General features: G+C 43.9%; 1 protein-coding gene and 1 long non-coding RNA gene across 2 annotated transcripts in view; one reads left to right on the top strand and one right to left on the bottom strand.

Moving 5' to 3' along the window:
- Window positions 1-24,075, bottom strand: part of LOC115540248 (nucleosome-remodeling factor subunit BPTF) — a 138,922-nt gene that overhangs the window by 5,261 nt on the left and 109,586 nt on the right. The window contains 12 exon segments of the mRNA XM_030351391.1: window positions 8,660-8,744; window positions 8,926-9,118; window positions 9,827-10,000; window positions 10,239-10,594; window positions 11,269-11,494; window positions 12,276-12,358; window positions 12,899-13,054; window positions 13,720-13,988; window positions 14,075-14,200; window positions 14,249-14,327; window positions 14,699-14,917; window positions 23,621-23,751. Coding sequence (XP_030207251.1) covers window positions 8,660-8,744; window positions 8,926-9,118; window positions 9,827-10,000; window positions 10,239-10,594; window positions 11,269-11,494; window positions 12,276-12,358; window positions 12,899-13,054; window positions 13,720-13,988; window positions 14,075-14,200; window positions 14,249-14,327; window positions 14,699-14,917; window positions 23,621-23,751 — 2,097 coding nt within the window.
- Window positions 18,617-22,186, top strand: LOC115540882 (uncharacterized). The gene is made up of 4 exons (XR_003976230.1): window positions 18,617-18,779; window positions 20,856-20,966; window positions 21,094-21,199; window positions 21,603-22,186. It is a non-coding gene; the product is annotated as an uncharacterized LOC115540882 (long non-coding RNA).

Raw genomic sequence — 24,075 nt, 5'->3', positions numbered from 1 at the left:
TAACGGCGTTAAAAAAATTATCGCGCGATTAACGCAATTACTTTATAAAAAAAAAAGAAAAAAACTTTTTTTTTTTTTTTTTTTCTTTGGCTCAAAACAAAGAAGCAGTAGCCTGACTGCTATGTTCAAATGACATTTGTTCAAAGCAGTCGTTTAATTTCACTATAGGCTCTTTTTTTGTATCGTCCTGTTTTGATCAGTGTATATGCCAATGTTGTTATCAATAAAAAATCATTTGCACAAGGCAAGCCGATGCACTTCACCATGTTGATAAGAGAATTAAAATGAGAAGAATTATGGGACAAAAAAATCAAGGGATATTTAGCATAGAAAAAGAATTTGCGATTAATACCGATTAATTAGAGTTAACTATGACATTAATGCGATTAATCACGATTAAATATTTTAATCGCTTGACAGCTCTAATTTGAACACATCAATCATATTACTGAGCCGACCTGAACACATCACATTTGACAGTGTTTGCTCCTTATATTTTAAGCTAACTAGCTCTATATTCTGTCGATTTTAGCATGGATTTAAAAACTGGATTACTATTTTTAACTGACGGGACTTTCAACACCGTCCGGTTCTGTTATCACTACCGCTGCTGTGAATGACTGTTGATTTACGTGGTGCCGACTCCGAGCCCGTCTGCCCACCGACTGCAGCAGCTGACAGAGTTTTTGGTTGGACCAGACGGATAGTGAGTTTCTTTTTAACCCAGAGACAGTGAAGGTACAACACTTTGATACAGGCCTACAGTCCAATGTTAAGATATGACCAAAATACATGCTGCGGTCGCTCACACTACAGCTTGCTGTGGGCGTGTATGAATCATGAACCTATCTGTCGGCGACTGGCTGTAAACAGTGCCGTGCATACGAGTGACGTATTAATCGCGCGACTCAACGACTAAACAAGGGATTTTACCCCCTCAGTTTCACACAGGCAAGACGGAGAAATTGCCGGGCGTACTAAGCCACGACCAAACCGGGTATGCAGTGTAAATATGCCTTATCGCTCTATATCTATGTGTAGGGTTTAGTATATATATATATATATATATATATATATATATATATATATCTCTATTTCTCTATCTATCTATCTATATATATATATATATATATATATATATATATATATATATATGTACAGTCTAGTGTATCCATCTCTATAGGGTATAGTATATCAATCTATATCCAAGTGTAGAGTCTAGTGCAGTACATCAACCCAGTCACACCAATATGCGTACAGATCGCACGGTTTGACACTTTCAAAATGCGTGCAGTACATACGCCAAATGACCATTTCACGTGCATATGACACGCAAAACCCAGCATTAACTACTGTGGAGGGCGGATGCGTCCATTTCGCGTGCATATGATACGCAAAACCCAGCATTAACTGAATGGGAAATGCAATATTTTAGGACAGATTCACCATTAAACACGTTTCTAATGACATTTCAAGCGAGAAATTTACTTTTTCCTTGAATAATCTTCAGTCAGTGAATGTATATGATCTTTATTAATCTTTATTATCTGAATGGGAAATGCAATATATATATGCAATATTTCAGTCAGTGATTGTGTCTGATCTTTAGTTTTATAGTTATTAGGAAGATTTTATCGGCTCGCTCGCATGTTTCAACGACGTCAAGTTGTAGGGACGCTGCTTTCGCTAAACTAGCAGCTCACGTGTTTCCTGCGTTTCTGTTATTAAACCTTTACTTTATGTAACTTTTAATGATATCATCTTGTTAGAAACACGTGTATCTGAGAGCCAACCCAGTCGCCAAAAGCATACGTTGACAGTGTACGTATGCACTGGATTACGTCGCATTTCAACATAAAATAGCTTGTCACACACACACACACACACACACACACACACTGCATTTCGCTGCTAAATAAATAAATACTAAGGCAGAATAAAGAATAAATTCATTCATTATCATTCAACTTCAACATGTGTTACAGTATAGAGTGGTGGAGGGATGACGTATGTTTGCCAACCCGGAAGTGAGCATCGCCCTCGGTTCCCTTGACAAAAAGCCAACGGGTTTTTCCATTGGATTTTGGATTATTGCAGAAAAATTAGCATCTTTGAAGCACCTCCTCAAAAACTGAAAATAAATAAAAATAACTGTGCTTCAAAGAAGGAAATGCAAACCAATGCATTCTGAATGGGAGTGTTTCTCAGATTTTTTCATGCTACACAGAACGAAATGTAAACCCATGCAAAAGACTTCATGGTCATAATAATTTAAATATCATAATTCTCCTGAGTGTGTAGGGTGGTATTCTATTTTTTGAAAGAGGGCATTCAATTATAGGCTACTATAATGATCAATTAGGAGGCCGAAGCCCTAAAGGAAGTGATGCAATAGGTGACTGAGTCGAGAAAATGTAAGTAAGCTGTACCTTGAGGTCTCTTATATATCAAAGGGGGTCTCAAAGGATGCATACGCTTCAACCTGTGGCTCCAGTCCTACAGGAAATGACTTAGCAAGTGCTCCATCTCGTTGCACCTGCACCCAGTATTTCGCTTGCAAGATTATGGCCTGAAGTTCTTCCCAGACCTACACCCTAGCCATCCAACATGTATATCTGAGAATCAGGCCTCTCTTTAATAATGACAAAAAGTTATGAGAGAAATACATATTAACTTTTCGTTATCTCATAAGCAGCGTGGTGCCGGCTCCTTTTGACCCCAGACTTCAAAAACGTGGCCACAGGCCAGCTGTGTCTACACACCTTAACCCACAAATGTACACCTCCATCCCACAAAAAATGGGGACTAGAAACTAACCTCTGTCTTATGTACATTTACTGTACTGTTGGAGAACACGCCCCTTTTCCGGCCTTTTCGAGATAGCTAGGGATACTAAAATGTTTTCACACATTTCCCGGGGCCCCGAGTACGACATATCCGAGATTTGGAGTTCTAGGCCTTAGAGAAAAAAAGTAATTTTGACAAAGCCCCTCAGAAGTGTTGCCTGCAAGACCTAATGGTTCAGAATGTGGTGGAAAAACAGTTTTTGAGATAGGAAGGTCCTACCGCCCTGAAATTTGAATACCTTATTCTAGGGCCTAACTGGGACCCCCGCACCGAAACTTGGCCCGGTTGGACCCCGGGGGCAGGCCCTTCCTGCCCAAAACTTGGCCCAGTCGGACCCCGAGTGCAGGAAGGGGGGGCCTGGACTTTCATAATCTTCGCTCGGTGAATGTGAAGGATGTTTGGTTGGATGTTATGACGAAGAATCATAATGTGAATGGGAATATTCTATAAATGTCTTGATATCATCTTTCGTCTCAACACTTCTGCTGCAGCCGCTTAAAGTCTCACTCTGAGAACCTTAAAATATGAATCAATCCATTAGAAGTATGAAAATATCTTCCCGGTGGCATAACGGGGCAAACAAGGTGTCCTTTGACCTCTACGTTTCGAGGCGATTGCAAGAATGCCACACATGATCATATTTGAATATGTTTCGGGGTAGTAATTAGCTGTCGATTTTGGAGGCCTTTATCAATAATGACCAGCTATAGATTTGCTTCCCGATGGAGATTTTTGACAAATTACATGTTATTTAGCATCTACACGTTAAGCTAAATCCAATGACATCAAGCTCGCCCTCTTGCTACACCGAGATCATGTCCTAGGACCTAGACCAGGCCTATTCAACTAGCGGCCCGTGGGCCAAATGCGGCCCCTCTTAATTTTTTTCTGGCCCGCAAGAGGTTGCATGCACAAAATAAATAAAATAAAGGAGAAACATAGTTGCATGCAAATCAGGTTTGTGTGTGTAGCCGGTGATACTAGCTAGAAGCAGTACCCCACAATCAGGAACTGGCATCACTTATTCTGACAATGTTTGGCTCAACCGATACGTTTGAGTCTAGCTTTTCTCATATGAATGCCATCAGAACAAGGGCACGTTGCTCCATGACCTATGAGAAGCTGCATGAGTGTCTCAGGCTGAGCCAAACAAGGCAGTGCATCTTTCTCACTGACTCACTGGCTCAAAATGTCTCATATGTACAGTAGTTCTGTTTTGTGATGATTCAAACAACATTGTTGAATTCTAAATAAGTGTCCAAAACATGTGAGAGCAAAATCTTTTATAATAATACGATTAAAAGTGAAGAAGGAAGGAATGCGTCTGACAAGTTTATTCTATGTAGTAGTACTATATATATTAAATTAACACTACTTTAAGTACGATTTATTTGTAGCGATTCATTCACGTAGTTTTACTCTGTGGCCCATGAACCCCCAGTGGTTTTCCTTTTCGGCCCACTTGTTAAGGAGGTTGAATAGCCCTGACCTAGACCATAGGTGTACCATGTAAAATACATGTTACCATTTGCTAGAGTGTCATGCTTGGTGTCATTGGACTCAGCTCAACGTGTAGATACTAAATAACATGTCATTTGTCACAAATTTCTATCGGGAAGCAAATCAATAGCTGCTCATTATTGATTAAGGCCTACAATTTCGACAGCTAATTACTACCATTAAACATGTTTGAATATGCTCATGTGTGGCACCGTTGCAATCGCCTGGAAGCGTAGATGTTGAAGGACACCTTGTTCACCCTCTTACGCCACCGGGAAGATATTTACATACTTCTGATTGACTAATGAATTGATTCAGCTATTCCCCCAGAAGTCTGGGGTCAAAAGGAGCCGGCACCACGCCGCTTATGAGACAACAAAAGTTAATGTGTATTTCTCTCATAACTTTTTGTCATTATTAAAGAGAGGCCTGATTCTCAGATATGCAGGTTGGCTGGCTACGGTGTAGGTCTGGGAAGAACTTCAGGCCAAAATCTTGCAAGCGAGCTGCTGGGTGAGGTGCAACGAGATGGAGCACTTGCTGAGTCATTTCCTGTATGGCTGGAGCCACAGGTTGAAGCGTATGCGTCCTTTGAGACCCCCTTTGATATAAAAGAGACCCCAAGGTACAGCTTACTTAAATTTTTCGACTCAGTCACCTATTGCATCATTTCCTTTAGGGCTTCGGCCTCCTAATTGATCATTGTAGTATAATTGAATGCCCTCTTATATATATATATGATACCTCCACCACTGGGACGTGGCAACAATTCTCCAAATCCATATGGAGAGGGGGGGGGGGATGCTTGTGGACAGTAGGGGTGTACACCAGTGTTTCCGCTAGAAGAAATTGGTACCGGTCATGTGACCGGGAAGGTTTCATTTTACCGGTCAAATTGGAAAAAAATCAGTCGGATATTATCCGTGTTTATTGCACTTAAAAAAATTGATAGGCAGGCTATATAAATAAGAAGAAGTGTGTGATCATATTTTGATTCGCCATGGTTGTTAAATACCGGTACTCAGCAAAGCTTGCCGCCAACTTTCCCTAGCTTGCCGCCGTTTAGTTCATAAACCTACGGTAGTCTATAGCGATCAATTTGAGCGAGTGCACGAAATGTAACAACTTATTTATTTTATCACACAGGCTACACTACAATCAAAACCCTCACTGTTTTACATGAATTGGCTAAACAAATTACCACTGCAGCATATTTAAACACAATTCAAATGAACACATTCAAAAATATTTGTGCTCAATTTAAAAGGTTGAATCTTCTCATGACTGAATGTTTGTATACAGCGCGCATGCTGTATGCGCGCAGGGTTGATGCGCTCCACTTTTTTCTGTGGAGAACCAGCGCCTTAAATGTTCCACATAAAACGAAACCGGGTCGTTTTCGCCCGTTTCGGCTCCATGTGGACGGGGCCTTATTTCCAATCTGTCATTCTGACCGGAGACATTTAGAATTTTTGGTCCTCCTCATTTTTCCCGTCAAAGACCGGTAATTACCGGACAACGGGAACTCTGGTGTACACTAGACATAAATAGGAAGCAAACTCAGGAGAAGGAATGACCTCTCACAAATATTTATTTAATAAATTGTTTCAAATAACCCTGCCTCGTTAAATCAATGCGCTTGGTGTTTTGCTTTCAAAATTAGCTTATAGAAGAAGTCTAAACTGCAGAAAATGAAAACATCCAAGCTGCCTTTTAATGATACCTTGGAATATCTGTCTATTTTTTAACCATCGGACCCTAGTTTACGACAAAAACAACACAATTGACGGCAGCTCCTTTGCCGCGTGGTTTTTAGAGCCATGTAAGTATTAGAGGGGGCGGTCGATAGCAACCACCATAGCAACCATTACGGTCAAGCGACTGGATGCAGCCCCGTTGAAAAAATAGAATACCACCCTACACACTCAGGAGATTAATGATGTTTAAATTATTAGGACCATGAAGTCTTTATTTGCATGGGTTTACATTTCGTTCTGTGTAGCATGGAAAAATCGGAGAAACACTCCCATTCAGAATGCATTAGTTTACATTTCGTTCTTTGAAGCACGGTTATTTTTTATTTATTTTCAGTTTTTGAGGAGCGGCTTCAAAGATGCTAATTTTTCTGCAATAATCCAAAATCCAATGGAAAAACCCGTTGGCTTTTTGTCAAGGGAACCCAGGGCGACGCTCACTTCCGGGTTGGCCAACACACGTCATCCCTCCACCACTCTACTCTAATAACACATGTTGAAGTTGAATGAATTTATTCTTTATTCTGCCTTAGTATTTATTTATTTAGCAGTGAAATGCATTGTGTGTGTGTGTGTGTGTGTGTGTGTGTGTGTGTGTGTGTGTGTGTGTGTGTGTGTGTGTGTGTGTGTGTGTGTGTGTGTGTAACGCTATTTTATGTTGAAATGCGACGTAATCCAGTGTTCACGAAAACGTACACTGTCAACGTATGCTTTTGGCAACTGGGTTGGCTCTCAGATATACGTGTTTCTAACAAGATGATATCATTAAAAGTTACATAAAGTAACGGTTTAATAACACAAACGCAGGAAACACGTGACCTGCTAGTTTAGCAAAAGCAGCGTCCCTAACAACCTGACGTCGTTGAAACATGCAAGCGAGCCGATAAACTATTCCTAATAACTATAAAACTAAAGATCAGACACAATCACTGACTGAAGATTATGCAAGTAAAAAGTATATTTCTCGCTAGAAATGTTATTAGAAACACGTTTAATGGTGAATCGGTCCTAAAATATTGCATTTCCCATTCAGATAATAAAGATTAATAAAGATCATACACATTCACTGACTGAAGATTATTCAATGAAAAAGTACATTTCTCGCTAGAAATGTCATTAGAAACACGTTTAATGGTGAATCTGTCCTAAAATATTGCATTTCCCATTCAGTTAATGCTGGGTTTTGCGTATCATATGCACGCGAAATGGACGCATCCGCCCTCCACAATAGTTAATGCTGGGTTTTGCGTATCATATGCACGCAAAATGGTCATTTGGCGTATGTGCTGCACGCTTTTTGAAAGTGTCAAACCGTGCAATCTGTACGCATATTGGTGAGACTGGGTTGAGTACATCTATGTATCTAGGCGTAGGGTCTAGTATAGTATATATATCTCTCTATATCTATATGTAGAGTCTAGTATAGTATATCTATCAATATGTATTTGTAGAGTCTAGCATAGTATATCCATGTCTCTATATCTTTGTGTAGAGTCTAGTATAGTATATCTATCCTGCTCTTCTCCCGCTGTTCTCCTGATGGGCCGTATTGTGAATAACATATCCTGACATTGGTATCCTGAAAAAAAAACCTACACCTGAGGTAGTATTTTCACCGGCGGAAGTGTAAATTACCTATGTGTGAATGAGGCATAGAATGTCGGTATTTAGGCACCCTAAAATCTGCCCGTTGCCTTTTATTTGCTGAATGTAATTTTTTTTTTTTTTAATGTTGCCACTGCTCTTCAGTCATTCATGGTGAACCCTAAAAGATAAGTCTTCATAACCCTAAAAGTATACATTATACAATACATTGAAATACATGAGCTCACAGCTGCATACGTATGTAGAAAATGATTTTTTTTCTATATACGCGTTAGTTGAACATTATATGGTCCCGGCATTCCAATCCCTGTTTTCTCAGTTAAACACAGAAATCAACTACATCTTTCCCAGTGTTCAACGGAATATATGATGCATCACTGCAGCCACATTTAAGATGATCACGATGAGTTCCGCCCATTCTGCCTCCGTTTTGTCTGTGGTCAAACCAAAATAAACTAGAGTGACAGCTGCCGCACTTAACCTGCCTCTTGTAAACTTGGGCCCTACGTCATATTCTGCCCCTTGCAAGCCCACCCCCCTAGACCCCCCATTGATTCTACTGATGTCGGAATGATATTGATGTCCGCATATAAAGCATCAAGTGTGAATCATCCTTAGGGTTGAATGTCCTGATATACAAATACGGCGAAAAGACTGAGGACATGTGTAAAAAAAGGCATATGTGTAGAGTCTAGTGTAGTGTATGCATCCATCTTTATTTATGTAGAGTCAAGTGTAGTGCATCTATTTAGGTGTAGGTCCGTTGCTCCCCCTCTCCCCCTTCCCTTTATCAGCTGCTAATTAACGGCTTGTTTTTGTGGAAGTGCAAAATCAGAGAAAAGAAAGTCCTCTATATGCAGGACCCCATTCACACAGGACCCCCTTGGAGAACTGGTCCAGGTTTGAGGAGGGGTGTGGTCAGGTTTCCCTAGCGGCCATTTGGAAGAACTCACCCATGGGTTCCTTGATGACCCGGTAGTAGTCCGGGGCGTCGTTGGTGTCCACGGGCTCCAGGAAGGGCCACGCCATTTTATGGGCCTGCGAGACAGAGAGCGATAACTAAACAGAGATGTAATGTGACACTCTCACAGAGGAATACAAATGGTATCAAATCGAACTTTTTCTAATTGAAAAATCTATCAATGTGACCAAATGTGAGCCTTTCTGAAGCTACTGCCCCAGAAGTCTGCTGTTCGAATTGCGTGCCATGGCCTCTGACCTGCAGCGAGCGCAGGATTCTCCTCAGGCCCTCGTTGTCCTTGTCGGTGAGCGGCGTGAGCACGGTCATGGCGTCCTCCGTGGACTGGCACTGCGGACACACGTATTGGTCGATGTGGGTGGCCTCACTCTGCAGGATGCCCACGCATCGCCCGTGGTACCAGTTTTGGCAGCGGTCGCAGCCGATGTAGAACCTGTGGACGCACAGGGGGAGACCAGGGGGTCAGCGCTGAGACACAGGGGGTCAGCGCTGATACATATGGGTCAGCGCTGAGATGCAGGGGGATGCGTCTATGAAAGCACGCATAAGCACGCATTTCGAAACAACAGATGAGCGCAACAAGCGCAGAATCATAACCAATTGAAATTCACATAGGTCCACGAGCCCCAGACGAGCTGCTCTTCCTCCTGAGCTACTGCCTTAAGAACTTGGTAAGGGAAAGGGTAAGGGTTAGTCAGCAGGGTTGTAGGAGAGCCATTTGGTGAAGATGCTTGACAACTATTTGGTAGAAGGTATGTGGAGGTGTGCTTTACAGGTGGATAACCTTTCACAAATCTGAAACCTGGTTCAGCAGGACGCTGCATAGCCTCCGCTTTTACCCCCCAATGCCCCTTCTCCTCCCTTATTTTCCTAAGAACACCAATCACACACTTACTGTATATTGTACGTCCTGGCACAAAACATTTTTTTTTTATTGTTTCTTGTCATACAATTTCTTCTAATAAATGTACTAGTTGTAGGTAGCTAAGGATAAACAAATCTGCTAAATGCCCTAAATGTAAATGTGAATAAAATGTCTTGATCCACAGTGATTAAATGTCTCCCTCTCAACAGGACTCGGTTATGACCCACTGATGCATCAGCCCTGATCTGTGACACAGTTGAAGCTGTGACCACGTACTGGGACTCATCGTAGGGTGTCTGGCAGATGCAGTACAGCTCCTCAGTGTTCCCCTCCTGCGCTCTCTTGCACTCGGCGCAGATGTAGTCGTCCATCTTCTTGGCCTCCTTCTCCGTGATGCCCACACACTCGCCGTGGTACCAGTTGGTGCACAGGTCGCAGCCGATGTAGAACCTGGTGACAGAACCCCAGGGGGTGTTACTCAAATACCTGGAGGTAACATGTCTGTTGTGACCCAGAGTTCGGGTTCACTGGAGGCTGGATCCTGACAGCCATGATAACCAAACTCAAAATGGAACAACACGCTAGATCTGCATGAGAGGAATCAACTGAACCTCGCTGTGCAGCTGGGCTCAAGTCCTCTCCTGACAGGAGTAAACCTGCTTTTCCAGTGTTGGACAGAGCTGCTCACTTGGACTCGTCGTAGGGCGTCTTGCAGACGCAGTACAGCTTGATGTCCTTGCGGTTCTCCTTGGAGCTTGTGGTGGAGATCATCTTCTTCCTCTTTCCCTTGGCGCTGGCCGTAGCAGCCCCCAGCCCAGCGGGGCCCTCCCTTTTCCTCTTGTGGCCAGCGGGGACTGGGCTGGCCCTGAGCGGAGAGGCGGAGGCAGGGTGGTGCTGCTGTTGATGATGATGATGGTGGTGCTGGGCGGGGGGGGCGTGTCCCTTGCCGAAGGGGGCGTGTTGGTGGTGTGGGGTGTTGTGGGCGGCGGCCTGGGCTCTCTCCTTCTCCCGCCGCATCCGCAGCAGGTCCCTCTTCAGCTCCTCCTACAGGCGGGGAGGGACGTCAACACTGTGCAGCTCTCTGAGGCTGAAAGCTCAGTCTCAGAGAGGCAGGTAACCAGCGGCTCTTGCTCAAGCTTTCAGCCTGAGAGGCTTTCTTTCTTACATTACATTCTTCCTGTTCTTAATATCATATGTATAGATCCGTTTCTGTGTTTATTCCTACTGTTGTTCCAAATAGGATCAATAAAATAGCATAATATAATTTATCTATGTTGCAAGGCTGCAACTCATTCTTTTTAGTCAATCTAACATAATTTCTTTTGATTGCTATTGATTGCTTCAAATAAAAATGAAAAGAAACCCATGCTTACTCACCAGAGTAAACATGGGGGACTCGAATGTGCTTTATTTTATAAATATCCGTGAACCAATGAATAAACCAATTACATTTCTGAAGCATTGAGTAGACATTGTGTATGTGATTTAGATGGGATTCGATTAGCTCAAGGTTCCGTCGCCCGACTAATGGATGGACGAATCAATCTTCAGCAAGAGGCCGAGGGTGACTAATGAAGTGGTGACGAATGAAGGGCCTTCAGCACTCTGAACCTGTGGCTCCACAGAGCTCCACATCAGAACCTCACTTTCAAGGGAGAACCCAGTCGGGCTCAGGGCAAGTAGTGCCCGGGGATGGAAGTAGCAACATTCTGCTGTACCTGGGCCTGCAGCTGCAACTCCTTGTCCAGCAGCGCCCTCTTTTTCAGGATCTCCGTCTTGAGGCTCTCCTTGTGGCGGTACAACAGTGAGGACAGCTTGCTGGCATTGGCGTTCCTCCTCTTCTGCTCCACCACCTCCTCCTTCCGGCGCCTCTTGGCAGTCTGCTTCTCGTCGCGGTCGATGCGGTCCAGGATGTACTTCATTACCTGGTTGCACGTGATCATCCTGCACAACAGACATCACAGCACACGTGAGGGGGTGATGATCCTAGTCCGACCCGTTTTACCGTAATGGGGTTTAGACGGACTGCTGAGGCTCAGAAGGAGTTCCTCTTCCTCCTCTCATCTCCTTCAGCCAGGGGGCCGAGATGTGTTCCCCACCATCAGCAGGAACCAGCCAATTCCTGGCATGTCTCGCTGGGCGCTGGTCTGTCTCCCCAAGACACTTTGTGAGAAAATGTTGACTCCAAGTAGCAATCAAAAGAGGGTTTTTTGATAGGAGGATAAGCACATGTGAACGCACGCACACACACACACTCAGTAAAGTTAGGATACCGCAGTACACGCGTGAAATCCAACTGCAAATGAAATGTACAACCAAGATGTCAGATGTACAAGGGCAGAGAACTTACTTGCTCTATTGATTTAGTCTGTCCATCTGGTCTGGAAATGTGTGACTCTGCATGGAGCTGTTTGGGATGTAATGTGCGTGCGTGATGTAATGTGCGTGTGTGTGTGTGGTGTGAGTATGTGCGTGTGGTGTTTTCAGTGCAGCTTGATCTGACTGAAAACGACCTCAGCTCAGACACTCAACTCCAGAGCCAGGTCGTGGTCACGCCAGGGTCACAGGGACCAGCGGGGTCACAGTCATAAACACACCGCTGACTTGTGTCTGTAAGTGCATGCACACGCACGTACGCACGCATGCACACACTTTTGCTCATTTCCGTGTGTATGCTCGCATGTGCGTTTTCCGTATGTGCTGGTGTGTGATTGTGTGTGTTGACCTCTGGTTTTCCTCCCTCTCAGCAGGTGTCATGGTCTTCTTTTGCTTCAAATGTTCGATGACGGCATTTTGCTTCATCACCACCTAAAACACACATACACACACCATCATGGATAATTGTGAAGGAGTGGAAACAGTGCAAAGACCGGCCCACCCAGACCCCCCTCAACAACACTAGACTACCCAGACCCCCCTGGACAACACTAGACTACCCAGACCCACCTGGACAACACTAGACTACCCAAATCCACCTGGACAACACTAAACCAGGCTACCCAGACCCCCCTGGACAACACTAGACCAGGCTACCCAGACCCCCCTGGACAACACTAGACCGGCCCCAGATCCCGCTGGACAACACTAGACCAGGGTACCCAGACCCCCTTGGACAACACTAGACCGGCCCCCGACCCCCCTAGACAACACTAGACCGGACAACCCAGACCCCCCTGGACAATACTAGACCGGCCCCAGATCCCCCTGGACAACACTAGACCAGGCTACCCAGACCCCCCTGGACAACACTAGACCGGCCCCAGACCCCCCTAGACAACACTAGACCGGACAACCCAGACCCCCCTGGACAATACTAGACCGGCCCAAGACCACCCCTGCTCCCAGCACCTGTTTCTGCAGCAGGTGTCCGGCGGTGTGGGGGGTCTGCTCCCGCTTGGCCTCGGCCGCCTGCTTCTTCTTCTGCTGCTGTTGCTCCCTGAGCTGCTGAATCCTCTGGAGCTGCTCCTGCACCGAGGCCGTCTGGATGGTCACCACGTTGCCCACCTACACACACACACACACACACACACACACACACACACACACACACACACACACACACACACACACACACACACACACACACACACACACACAGTCTATACAGGTAGGACACCAAACCAACAACTAGCTGTTGGGAAGGGTTGCCCACTAATTAGGGTGGTTTGGTGTTTTGAAGCGTGCTGTGTTTCAGCCAAAGGGCCAGGTTGAAGATGTTTCATGCTGTGTGGGAAACCCATGTAATGTAAAGCCCATGTAAATCCACTGGAATTCTGTCACCGTTTTGGGCTAACAGATGTTATGAGGGCTTTCAGACACTCGAGAAGCATCAACCAAACCAAAACCAACTATTCAAGGTGGGGGGGAAAATCATATTTGATGTTCTAAAATGATATTCTAATCTGTGGCATGGCCTAGTACAGGAGGAAAGCAACACATCTAATAATTTATGAGAATAAAAGGCAAATAGTGTATTTGCCAATCTGTCTTTGTCAAGTGGCGATTCCGTTTCCCTCCATGTTTAATGACCAACCCTTCACCCTTATTCTCTCTGAGGCCTCACTACTGATTCCAAGACTCAAACACTGCTGGGTGATGCAAGGTCACCAAGCAAGTGCAGTTTTATACAACAAGGTAACACAACACTTGAGGCTGTGGGAGGGGCATACCTGGGGCTGCAGCCCGGGCACACCCACCACCTGGGGGGCCGGCTGCAGAGGGGCGCGGCCCGCCTGCGCCTTCACCTGGAGGGGCGTGGGGGACTGGATGGGCATGTGGGCCTGGGTCTGGGGGGGCAGCTGTCCCTGTGGCGTGACCAGAGGGGGGGTGCCAGGCGCGGCCTGGGGCGTTGCCCCCGCCTGCACGGGGGCGGCCGCCTGCTGAGCGGGCTGGGCTGGGGCCTTGGTGGAGGTCTGGAGCAGGCCTGAGACTACCGTAGCTGATAAGGGGAAGAGAGTCCTCAGCGAAGAAAACACAAATGGTTGTCCCTGTCATGACCCAAAAGATCCCCGCCATCCCTCCTACCTGTGGGCGTGGCTGCGGATGCAACCGGGGTGAATAGGAAGCGCTGGAATTGTCCGTTGGGCAGGGCCGCCTGCATGAGCTGCTGACCTGGCCCGGGGATCACAAGTCACCCCCTTGGGGTATTACCTGCAGCTGGCCCGACCGTCTGGCCCTGGGGCCTCTGCACTCATCCACCGTCAGGGCCCTGCTGGTCCAGCACGCGGACATGCGCACCCCCCGCTGGACGCTCTGCCCCCACCACCCCCTGCTGCTTCTGGAGAGGAGAGCATGGAAATGAATTGCTCAGAGACAATATCCTGGGTTAGTTAAGGAGAACACTATCCTGTGTTAGTTCAGAGACACTATCCTGTGCTAGTTAAGGAGAACACTATCCTAGGTTAGCTAAGGAGACCACTATCCTGGGTTAGCTAAGGAGACCACTATCCTGGGTTAGTTCAGAGACACTTTCCTGGGTCAGTTCAGAGACATTATGCTGGGTTAGTTCAGAGACGCTATCCTGGGATAGTTCAGAGACACTATCCTGGGTTAGTTAAGGAGAACATTATGCTGGGTTAGTTAAGGAGAACACTGTCCTGGGTTAGTTAAGAAGAACACTATCCTGGGTTAATTAAGGAGGACACAAACCTGGGTTAGCTGGGACAGCTGGGTGAGGGTCAGTTTGAACTGGCCCTGTTGAGGTCGCGGGATGGCGGTCTGCCCGAGCCCCAGGGGGCCGGCTAGCCGTTGGCCAGTGGGGGCGGGGCTGGCTACTGTTGTGGTGACAGCCTGGCCACGGATGATCTGGGTGACAACCTGCTGCCCGCTATGACCTAGGGAGAGGGGCGTTGGGGTCACTGGCAGGACCTTCAGATAAACTGGTAATTAGAAGCGTCTAGCAGATACCATACGCACCAACTGCATAGACATGAGGAACGAAAGAGACAGATCCCGGTGGACAGGAGGGGAGAGGTTACCATGCTGAATCCACAAGGGGGGTATCGCAGGATGGTCCTTGCGAGAGCTCCGCCTGCTGGACGGAGTGTTTCTGATCACTGTCATTCCTGGCCGGATTTGACCTCCAGCAGGCAGGCATCTGCTATGAACCATTTATACTCAGAGTATTAACTGCATTTTGTCCATAGCGAAAACGAGTTTCCACTAACCAATCCAAACAGATGCGGGACCAACTTTGCACAGAAACCGTCCCCAATAAGCTCACGAGTTATCCCAGCAGTTCTTCACTAGGCCACATCAAACCGGTAGGTAGGGTGAGAACTAACCATGGTTAAAGATGTGGAAGTCCAGGGCTTTTATGCGATTTTTTTTAAGTATCGACTCAGTAGACGGTGATGTGAACACCAAAATACACATTAAAATCCTGTAATTTGCAAAGAAGTTTTTCCGCTCGCTTGAGGTGGTTTTTGACTTATGCAAAAGAGAGTAAATGCGCAAAATTGGATATGGATACACACTTTTCGAAACAGCTGTGGGGTAGCGAACATTGAACAGACAGGACTGACAACGTCTTTCCGATTTCCGCATAATCCTGCCAACATCAACTTGTAGCGTCAATATATATATATATATTTTTTTTTTAAGCATTTGTATACACAGACATCCTATATCATATATATGATATAGGATGTCTATGTATATCCCTTAATTATACCGTGTCAATTAATCCCTGATATATGGACACCTGCTAAGTAATTCAAGTCAAATTGTCAGTTTTGTCTAAACGAGAGCTGGTAAATGTGAAAAATGAATAAACTGTAATCAGACAACGTGGTTATATGCTATAGAACCTAGAGCAGGGGTCCGCAACTAAGTTTGGCTATGGGCTAATTTCTTTTCCAGCCAGTAGGTGGCGGGCCAGAACATTATCAAAGGCTAGTTTAAGGAATTGATTAATGAAAGTGCATCTGGAACTGCGACAGGCCCGACAGCTGGCTTAGTCATATGCCTACCAAGCACTAGATAACTCTTAAAAGACATATAAACAAGTGTATGCCCTCATCACGTAAATGTCATGCCTGATCACGTTATAAACAGCAAACTCGATTGTGATTATTGCTAAAAAATTGCTATTATTAAAAAATATATACAAGTTAATTCATAATGTAGCCGAGCGGGGGACATCCCGTTGGTATTTGAATGAATTTATTTGCTGATCTCGTCCCCCAATAACTTAGTCCTAACCCTAAATATGAAGATAAAGTGAAAAAGTGGTGCAGTTGTCAGCCTGGTTCTCCAGCAGAGTCTGCCAGGTAAAAGTGTCCATAGAAAGGGTCTCATTGTATGCAAAGTCCACGCAAAAAGGCGCCCCTCCTTTCTGCATATTTGGCAGTGTGCCGTCTTATCCACGCCTTTTTGCTGCACGGTCCGCGCGTTTACACTGCCCGAGGTAAATTGCCTGCTTGAGCTAGCACCCCAATTTGCCCTCCCGGACCCTAGGGGGGGGGGGGGGGGGGGGGAACTCATGCTTGCATGCGGAAGTCTTCAATGCAGGAATATGCAAATTATTCTAAAGAGGTCTAGACTCCGTGCGCAGCCCCGCCTTCTCCAGTGAACCAAGAAAGCCTGCGCCGTGACGAGGGGGATTTGACCCCCTCGGTTTTACACAGGAAACTTGAGATAAGACAGTGAAATCGCCGGGCGTGCCAAGCCGCAGTATAGAAAGGCCTTATGGGCAGTAGTGTGCGCCTAAAAAAGCAGCCAACCATTATTAAAACACTTCACTTCACACACACACACTCCACGGTGGGTGCTGGCTGACTGCACACACACACACACACACACACACACACACACACACACACACACACACACACACACACACACACACACACACACACACACACACACACACACACACACACCAGGGATGGAAATTAACACCCGCCACAGGCAGTTTGCGGGTGGATTTGTATGGTGGCGGGTGAATTGTGTCACTTCACCCGCCACTGTGTCGGGTAACACTTTCCAGTCAGGTCAGATCAAATTTGCATATTTAATGCATTCGTCATACGGCGCTGCACAGTTCCACAACCATTACTGTCAACATCCGGTCTCAGTACCATATCGGCTCGGCTTCCAGATCGGCTTGGGGTCCGTCGTTTGCTGATTACGTCACACAATATCATTGGCTTTAAGCTTGAATGGGCGTACATTGTGATTGGCTGTACGTCGGACGGTTGATTGGTTTTACGCTGTAGCCCTGGCTGTAGTCATAGCAACCACGTATCTAGATACTGTACGTCGGAGAGTTTTTTTTCCCGGAGATGGCAGCAGCTATGGAGAGCTTTTATGAAGAAATTAAGCATTTCCTACAAAATAATGTTTACCACACCTTGACCAACACTAGCCCCAAACCAGAGAGCAGAAAGGCAGTGATTCGGAAGGCAATCAAGGCATCAATAAGATACACAATAAAAGGCAAGTCACTCAGTGTGAATTAACTTTTCTTAACTTTACCTTCCAACATTACTTCAAAATAAATGTAGCATGTAAGTAAATAAAAGTATTATCATACTACTGGGTATTAAAAGTCATCCTAAATAAGTAGGTTTTTAGCCTAGATTTGAACGTCATAGAAAATATTGTCTGTTGCGTATTGTCTGAGGTGTCTTATCATAGCCCTCTTCTTTACTTTTTTCCTTCCAAGTACTATTAGCTGTTCAATTCAATCCATATTTGAAACATTTCAAGGCCTTTTGGACTTTCTGGTGCTGCTTTTAGTCATATTAGAACCTTCCCAGTTATTATACATACATAAACACTAGGGGTTTAACGATACATCGATGTAGATCGATACATCGATTGATTGGCAAACGATCAAACTGCATCGATGCAACGCCCAAACATCGATGCATATCGCTGTATTACACGCTATTTATTTATCTCCTTTCGCGGGTTTTTGTGAAACTATTTCTGCGGAAAGCGCCAAGCCGCTTGTATCCGTTCACCGGTTAAACGAGGCAACAGCGAGCACATGTGTGAGCGCGAGTATGTCTAGTTTCGGTTTGTGTTGCCATTGGGCATATGTCCCGTTTTTCCAGCCTAATGTGATTAAAAGTAGCCAAATTGGGCTGAAAAAGGTGCCCAATCTGGCAACACGGACGGCTTATCTTAACTGCCAAGATGATTCCGAGGGATGTTTTGTTTTTAGAAGAAAACTATCCACACAGATAGGTTGGGAATGGTCTATGTTCAAAATGAAAGATCATTACAGGTTCTTTAATTTAAGCCATAAAAAACCTTATGCACTTAAATGCAATTATGTGGCACTTTATTATTTTTAATTAAAATGGATTGTTTTTGTTTTAAATATCCGGAAGAGCAAAGAAATAAAATTATGAATTTATAATAAAGTTGATGTGAGTTGATGCGAATGTAAGAGGTTGTTTTAAATGGGCATATGATATCGTCTCACATGGGCGTAGCGGACGTGGGCTACGCGGGGGACATGTCCCCTGCACTTCCCGCATAAGTGCCCTCTCTCCCCCGCACTTTTTTACAGCCATTATATTTATTTTTTACACTAGGAAACACCTTTTTCCGAGCCGCCTTAGAACGCACCATGAGCAGGCGGAGCCAGGTGCCAAACACCGCTGTCGTGTTGTAATTTCAATCACAGAGACGTTGATTCAGATCCGTTTCAAGCATGTTCAGCAAACCAGCAGCCAAGAGGCAAAAAAATGTACCTTGTTTTCTCCAAACAAACCGTGTAAGTAAAGAGTAATGCTGTTGCATGTTGTTTAACTAAATGATGACTGACTAATAGATGTCAATATATCAAGTTAAGCTAGTTAACAATTGTTAACTGTTACCTATGTTCAATCGCTTGCTAGGTGCAGAGTGATAACTAGTGACAATTACTCTGTTACATTTCCTTGAGTAACTTTTTGGATAAATTATACTCTTACGAGTTGTTTTACTGCAAAATACTTTTTTATTTATATTATTCTAAAGTAAGCACAACAACCGTGAGAACTTGTGCTCACAGTATGTTTTGCACATATTTGTGACTAGACCATGACTGACAGGTGATTACACCATGTCTGGGGGCACCCAGTGTTGCTTTCATGGAAAATGGAATGCACCTTGCAGTCCATGCTAAGTTCGAATACACATCTAGTCTAATAAATGAATAACAAATGTGGCCAGACGTCACCCAAGGTACAAAGAAGGGCCACAAATATTAACATCACAGTTATTTAACTGTAGAGGATAATCAACATCGAAACTTTATTACTTTTTAGTTAATATAACCATTATTTCATTTTTATTATGTTATTGTTTCTACTTGGGTCTAAAAGAAATCTAGAACTGAAAATATTATTTTGTAATACAGTTAATCAGGAGAGCCTATAGCCTTTGATTCCCTTAGTTCAAAAGGTAAATACTGACATGGCTGTTTAAATATGTAGTTTATATTTAATTTCAAAGAGACTTTTTGTTCATTATTTATTTCCAGATATTATTTGACTACTGCTTTATTTGTGTTTTAAAGAAAGCATTGTATAGGTCATACCATTTGTCTTAGTCAGTGGAGCAAGTAAGTTACATATTAATTTAGTCTTTCGGCCTGTAGCATATAAACAAAATGAAGCAACTGTCCCATATTTCTAACTGGATTTGAAGTAGACATTGAGACTCACCAAAAATGGACACTATAGTATAGGACAGTGATCATGATTTGTCTCAATATCAGAATAACAACAATGGGTAATATAGCAATGGCTGGTGAAATGGCCATAAAGTAGGTCTGTATATGCAGTGTAAGCCTGTCCAGGCCCTGCAAGTCACGATGTAGGCTATTAATCGGAATGAATAGTAGGTAAATAGGTAGTGGCCATCCCCAAAATGCATCAGAATGTAGTTAAATTTTTTTTTAGGGGGGGGAACCCCAGACCCCCTGTCAATTACTGTGCCCCACCAACATTTTTGATCACCAGGCGCCACTGGTCTTAGTCTTTCGCAAACATGTTTTGCCATAGATGACGACGGCAAATGTAAAATAGCTACATCTTCATGTCAATATGTTTATTGTCTTCACCTTCACTTGTCAATTCTTGCCATTAAATTTAATTATGTGGCTTATTACCCTGTTACCGTGTCACTTCCATTCCATTTTGGGGCTGATAATTTGAAACAGGAATGGTGTTTTACAGAACTTTTCGGGTTCAGTGTTGTCATTTGGCACTTAATTATCTGGCTACTTACCCTGTAGATGCTCGAGGGTCATTCTGTGTCAACACAACCAGAGTTTGGCAGCTTTAGATTTTAACTTTAGATTTTGTAAGTATATCATTTTAAAGAACTAAAGTCGGTCCCCTGGTGCTGTGCTGTTTGTGGTTATGTAGCCACTAAGGAGAGGTGCAACTGAATGCGAGAGGATGATAAATCACTCAACAGACCTCTGAAAAATTTGTCCCCCTCACTTTTGAAGTGATGGCTCCGCCCCTGTCGTCTCATATCGATCGCATGCCCCTGAATCGAAATCGTATCGCGGCAGACTTTTGATATCTGCAAATATCGTATCGTTGTCCAATGAATCGATATATCGTATCGTGATGAAACCAGAGATTTACACCCCTAATAAACACTAAATGAATGTTTTATTTTCCTGCTGCATCAGACGAGCAGTTGTATTACAGCTTCCAGGGAAAACTTCGCTTGGTGGTGTGTAACCAGGAGCAAGTCTGTAATGCCTTAAAGGACTGCCATGACAATCTTGACTGTGGTGTTTTCATTATCTCTATGGAAATGTGCTCTTTTGACTCACAATTTTGTTACACAGGTGTTGCTACATGGAGTAGGTTTTCTGCAACGTACAAAAAAGCTTTCTGCACCATGTACACCATTGACACCTGCCTAGGATGTGGACGACTATATAAAAACAGCACACCAGGTATACATCTTATACAGTATTTGATAGTGTTGGTATCTGTGATTACACACAGTATTGATGTCATAACTATGCATTGATCACATCTGTAGAGGTCACTTGTCAGTATGTTTTTTTTCTTTCCTCTTAGTTTTACAGGATATGTTGGGACAGGAAAAAGGGGAGTACTAGAAGCAATCTATTCTCAAGCCGAAGATCCGGGATACTGCAGTCACTTCTGCAGCCAATTGCAATAGGTAGACATAAGTTTAACACAAACACAAATCCTAGACTAAATTATGTCACTGAAATGTATGTAGGTCTACAAAAAGACCCTTGAAACTAATTGAGTGATGCAACTGATTTAAGGACCCATAAGATACAGTGCAGTCAAAAGTATTCAAACCTCACATAAAAAAACCTAAATTTCCCTCAATTTTCCACTCAATCTCCTCTCTGTGCCCTGTAATGACAATATTTTCATTAATTTTTTTTATTTTACTGTTTTTCTTTTAATTGAACACTGAATTCTATCTTTATCGTTTTTGCAAATCTTTAAAACCTATGCCATTTTAATTGTGAATGAAGCAACTACCATGGACATGTCAGTTACAAACTTAACTTCTTGACACTATATCTGCACATCTTTGCTTGTTGCAGATGTCCCTCTTGCCTGTCCTCCAGCCCCTGCACGTCGAGAGGAGCAGACACCCATTTGTGCCCAGAGGACGTTTGGACTTTCAAATGTACTTTTGAGAATACTTTGCAAAATCTCATGACACTGTTATTGTTGTAAATATATTTATAGTTATACGTCCTTAAGATGTTTGCGTTAATGTTTCTATCGTTGTTTCTGCATCCAAGGTTGACATGTACTTTGTTAGTTTCGATTGAATATGCATGTTAAGTATTACCTTAGTTTGTTTCACTAGTCACTTTTGTTGTACATAGTCACTTTAAATTGTCACCTTTTTTCCACATTTGTATATAGTCACTGTTAGAACCTGGAAGCAGTAGGAGTGAGCTGCCTTTTCTTTTGACTTGTTTTCTCATGTTTTATGTAAGTTTAGGATGTTAGTTTTAGTGATGTTCTTTTTTATTATTTACTTTGGCATAGGGTTTAGGTAGCTTCCCTTTGAAATCTAGTTTTTTGGTTGGCCTTGGTTCACTCCGAAGAGAAGCTTCATTTTCAGTTTGGTGTATTGTTTGTGTGACAAGCAATAAACTGCTTGTCATTTTGGCTACGCGAGTGTGGACTCCTATTTATGTTAGGCAAATAATGTACAAAAAACATGAGAATTGTGATTTTTCTGTTGGATATGTGTATATATGCACAAATACACACACAGATGAGTGAAAAATAGCTTAAAAGTGTAGATAAATAAATATATATATGTCATATATGTATTTATTTTACATTATATATTATATTATATCTATAAATAGTCGAACAATCTAAGTAAATAAGACAAATACACACACTGAGATAACTGAAAATTTGCGAAATGGTGTGTCTATCGTGAAAGTAGAATGCAATTTAGTTTGTCCGAGTGGGGTTGCTGTAGATAGCATATTGTGTGACGTAATCAGCAGACGACGGACCCCGAGCCGATCTGGAAGCCGAGCCGATGTGGTACCTACACCGGTCCCCTTCTTCTTCTACGCCTCTTTTGCTGAACTGCGACTGTAAACATGTGGGATAATATACCGGTAGCAGGGCTCTCAAGTCTCACGCATTCGGCGTGAGCCACACGCAATTCAACCCATGCACACACTCACACACCTTACTTCGTATTTCTCACGCAGAGAAAATACCAGGATAGCGCCCACCAATTTGGGCCGCTATTTAACAGTGTTACAGGCTGGTGGGCAAAAAAGTTAATTTCCATCTCTGACACACACACACACACACCACGGCGGGTGCTGATTGACTGCGCGCGCAAACACGCACATATACACACACCATGGCGGGTGCTGACTGACTGCGCACAAACACAAAACTCCGTTCCAAGCCTACTCACCGTTAGAAGAGCTGTAGGCAAAGTAGCCTCATCAGAGACTCTACTTGCGTTAAACAGCAAAGTCTCAGAGCTTGGCGTCTTAAATCTTTTCTGGACTTTTGTCAACAGCTCCTGCCTTTGTCTGCTTGCAGTATCACACAAAAATACGTAATGTTGGGTCGCCATGGTTGTTATAGGCCTATAGAGGGGGGTTCCATTTAATTTAATATTGCATAGTTTCCAATAACTTCCACTCAGCCCCTCGCAGCTTACGCGTGTCGAGTGTGTCTCTAACCTTCCGGGAGTAGTAGCAGGATTCGATACATTTAAATTCAAAAACGGTTGTGGAAGAAAAAAGAGTTCACTGTATCCGGCCCTTTACATTTAAGCTAACAGATATAGATATTCGATTTAAATTATTATTATTAGAAGAAAAAAACATTACAGCTATTTTAGATGGAAAACAACGCAATTCCACTATATATCAGGACCTAAGAGAGCATGTTATCAAAAGGATACGACAAGCCCTGAAATGTGTGTAGATTTCCGCTCCAACCACTTGATGGAAACGCACCTAATTCAATTTTTTTTTTTGCGAACTTTCAAAAAATTTGCTTCACCTTTTAGATGGAAACGTGACTACTGACACGCTGGGGGGGGGGGGGGGGGGGCTCTCACCTGCTGAGGGGATCCCGGGGTGTTGGGTCTAATGTTGAGGGTGGCCGTGCGGGGTTGGAAGGTGGTATAGGTCTGTGCTCCACCCGCAGTGCCGGATGGGATGATGCCCAGCACCTTCTGCTGCATCATACCTGGCCAGGTGAGAGGGGGAAAAATACAAGGTGTTACCAGGGGCTGGACACAAAGGGGTCCTATGGTCCAGTTGTGGGCCTCGAGGGGCTAGAATGCAATGCATGATTCTCAGTAGCGATGTAGGATTGCAACAGATCCAAAATAATAAATTGATGAATGAAAACCTCTTATGTAAATCAAAACGCTATGCACAAAGAAATCTGCCCTACGAGTATTGCCAAATATGACAAATTGTGCAAACCAAACAATAATCTGAGCTGCCGAATACTGGCATCCAAGGATGCACACAGAGAGAACGAGAGCAGTGCTCGCAATGGGCCGAC

This window comes from Gadus morhua, chromosome 3 (assembly GCF_902167405.1).
Source record: "Gadus morhua chromosome 3, gadMor3.0, whole genome shotgun sequence".
In the NCBI taxonomy this organism is placed as follows: Eukaryota; Metazoa; Chordata; class Actinopteri; order Gadiformes; family Gadidae; genus Gadus; species Gadus morhua.
This window is presented reverse-complemented; position numbering and strand designations above follow the sequence as displayed.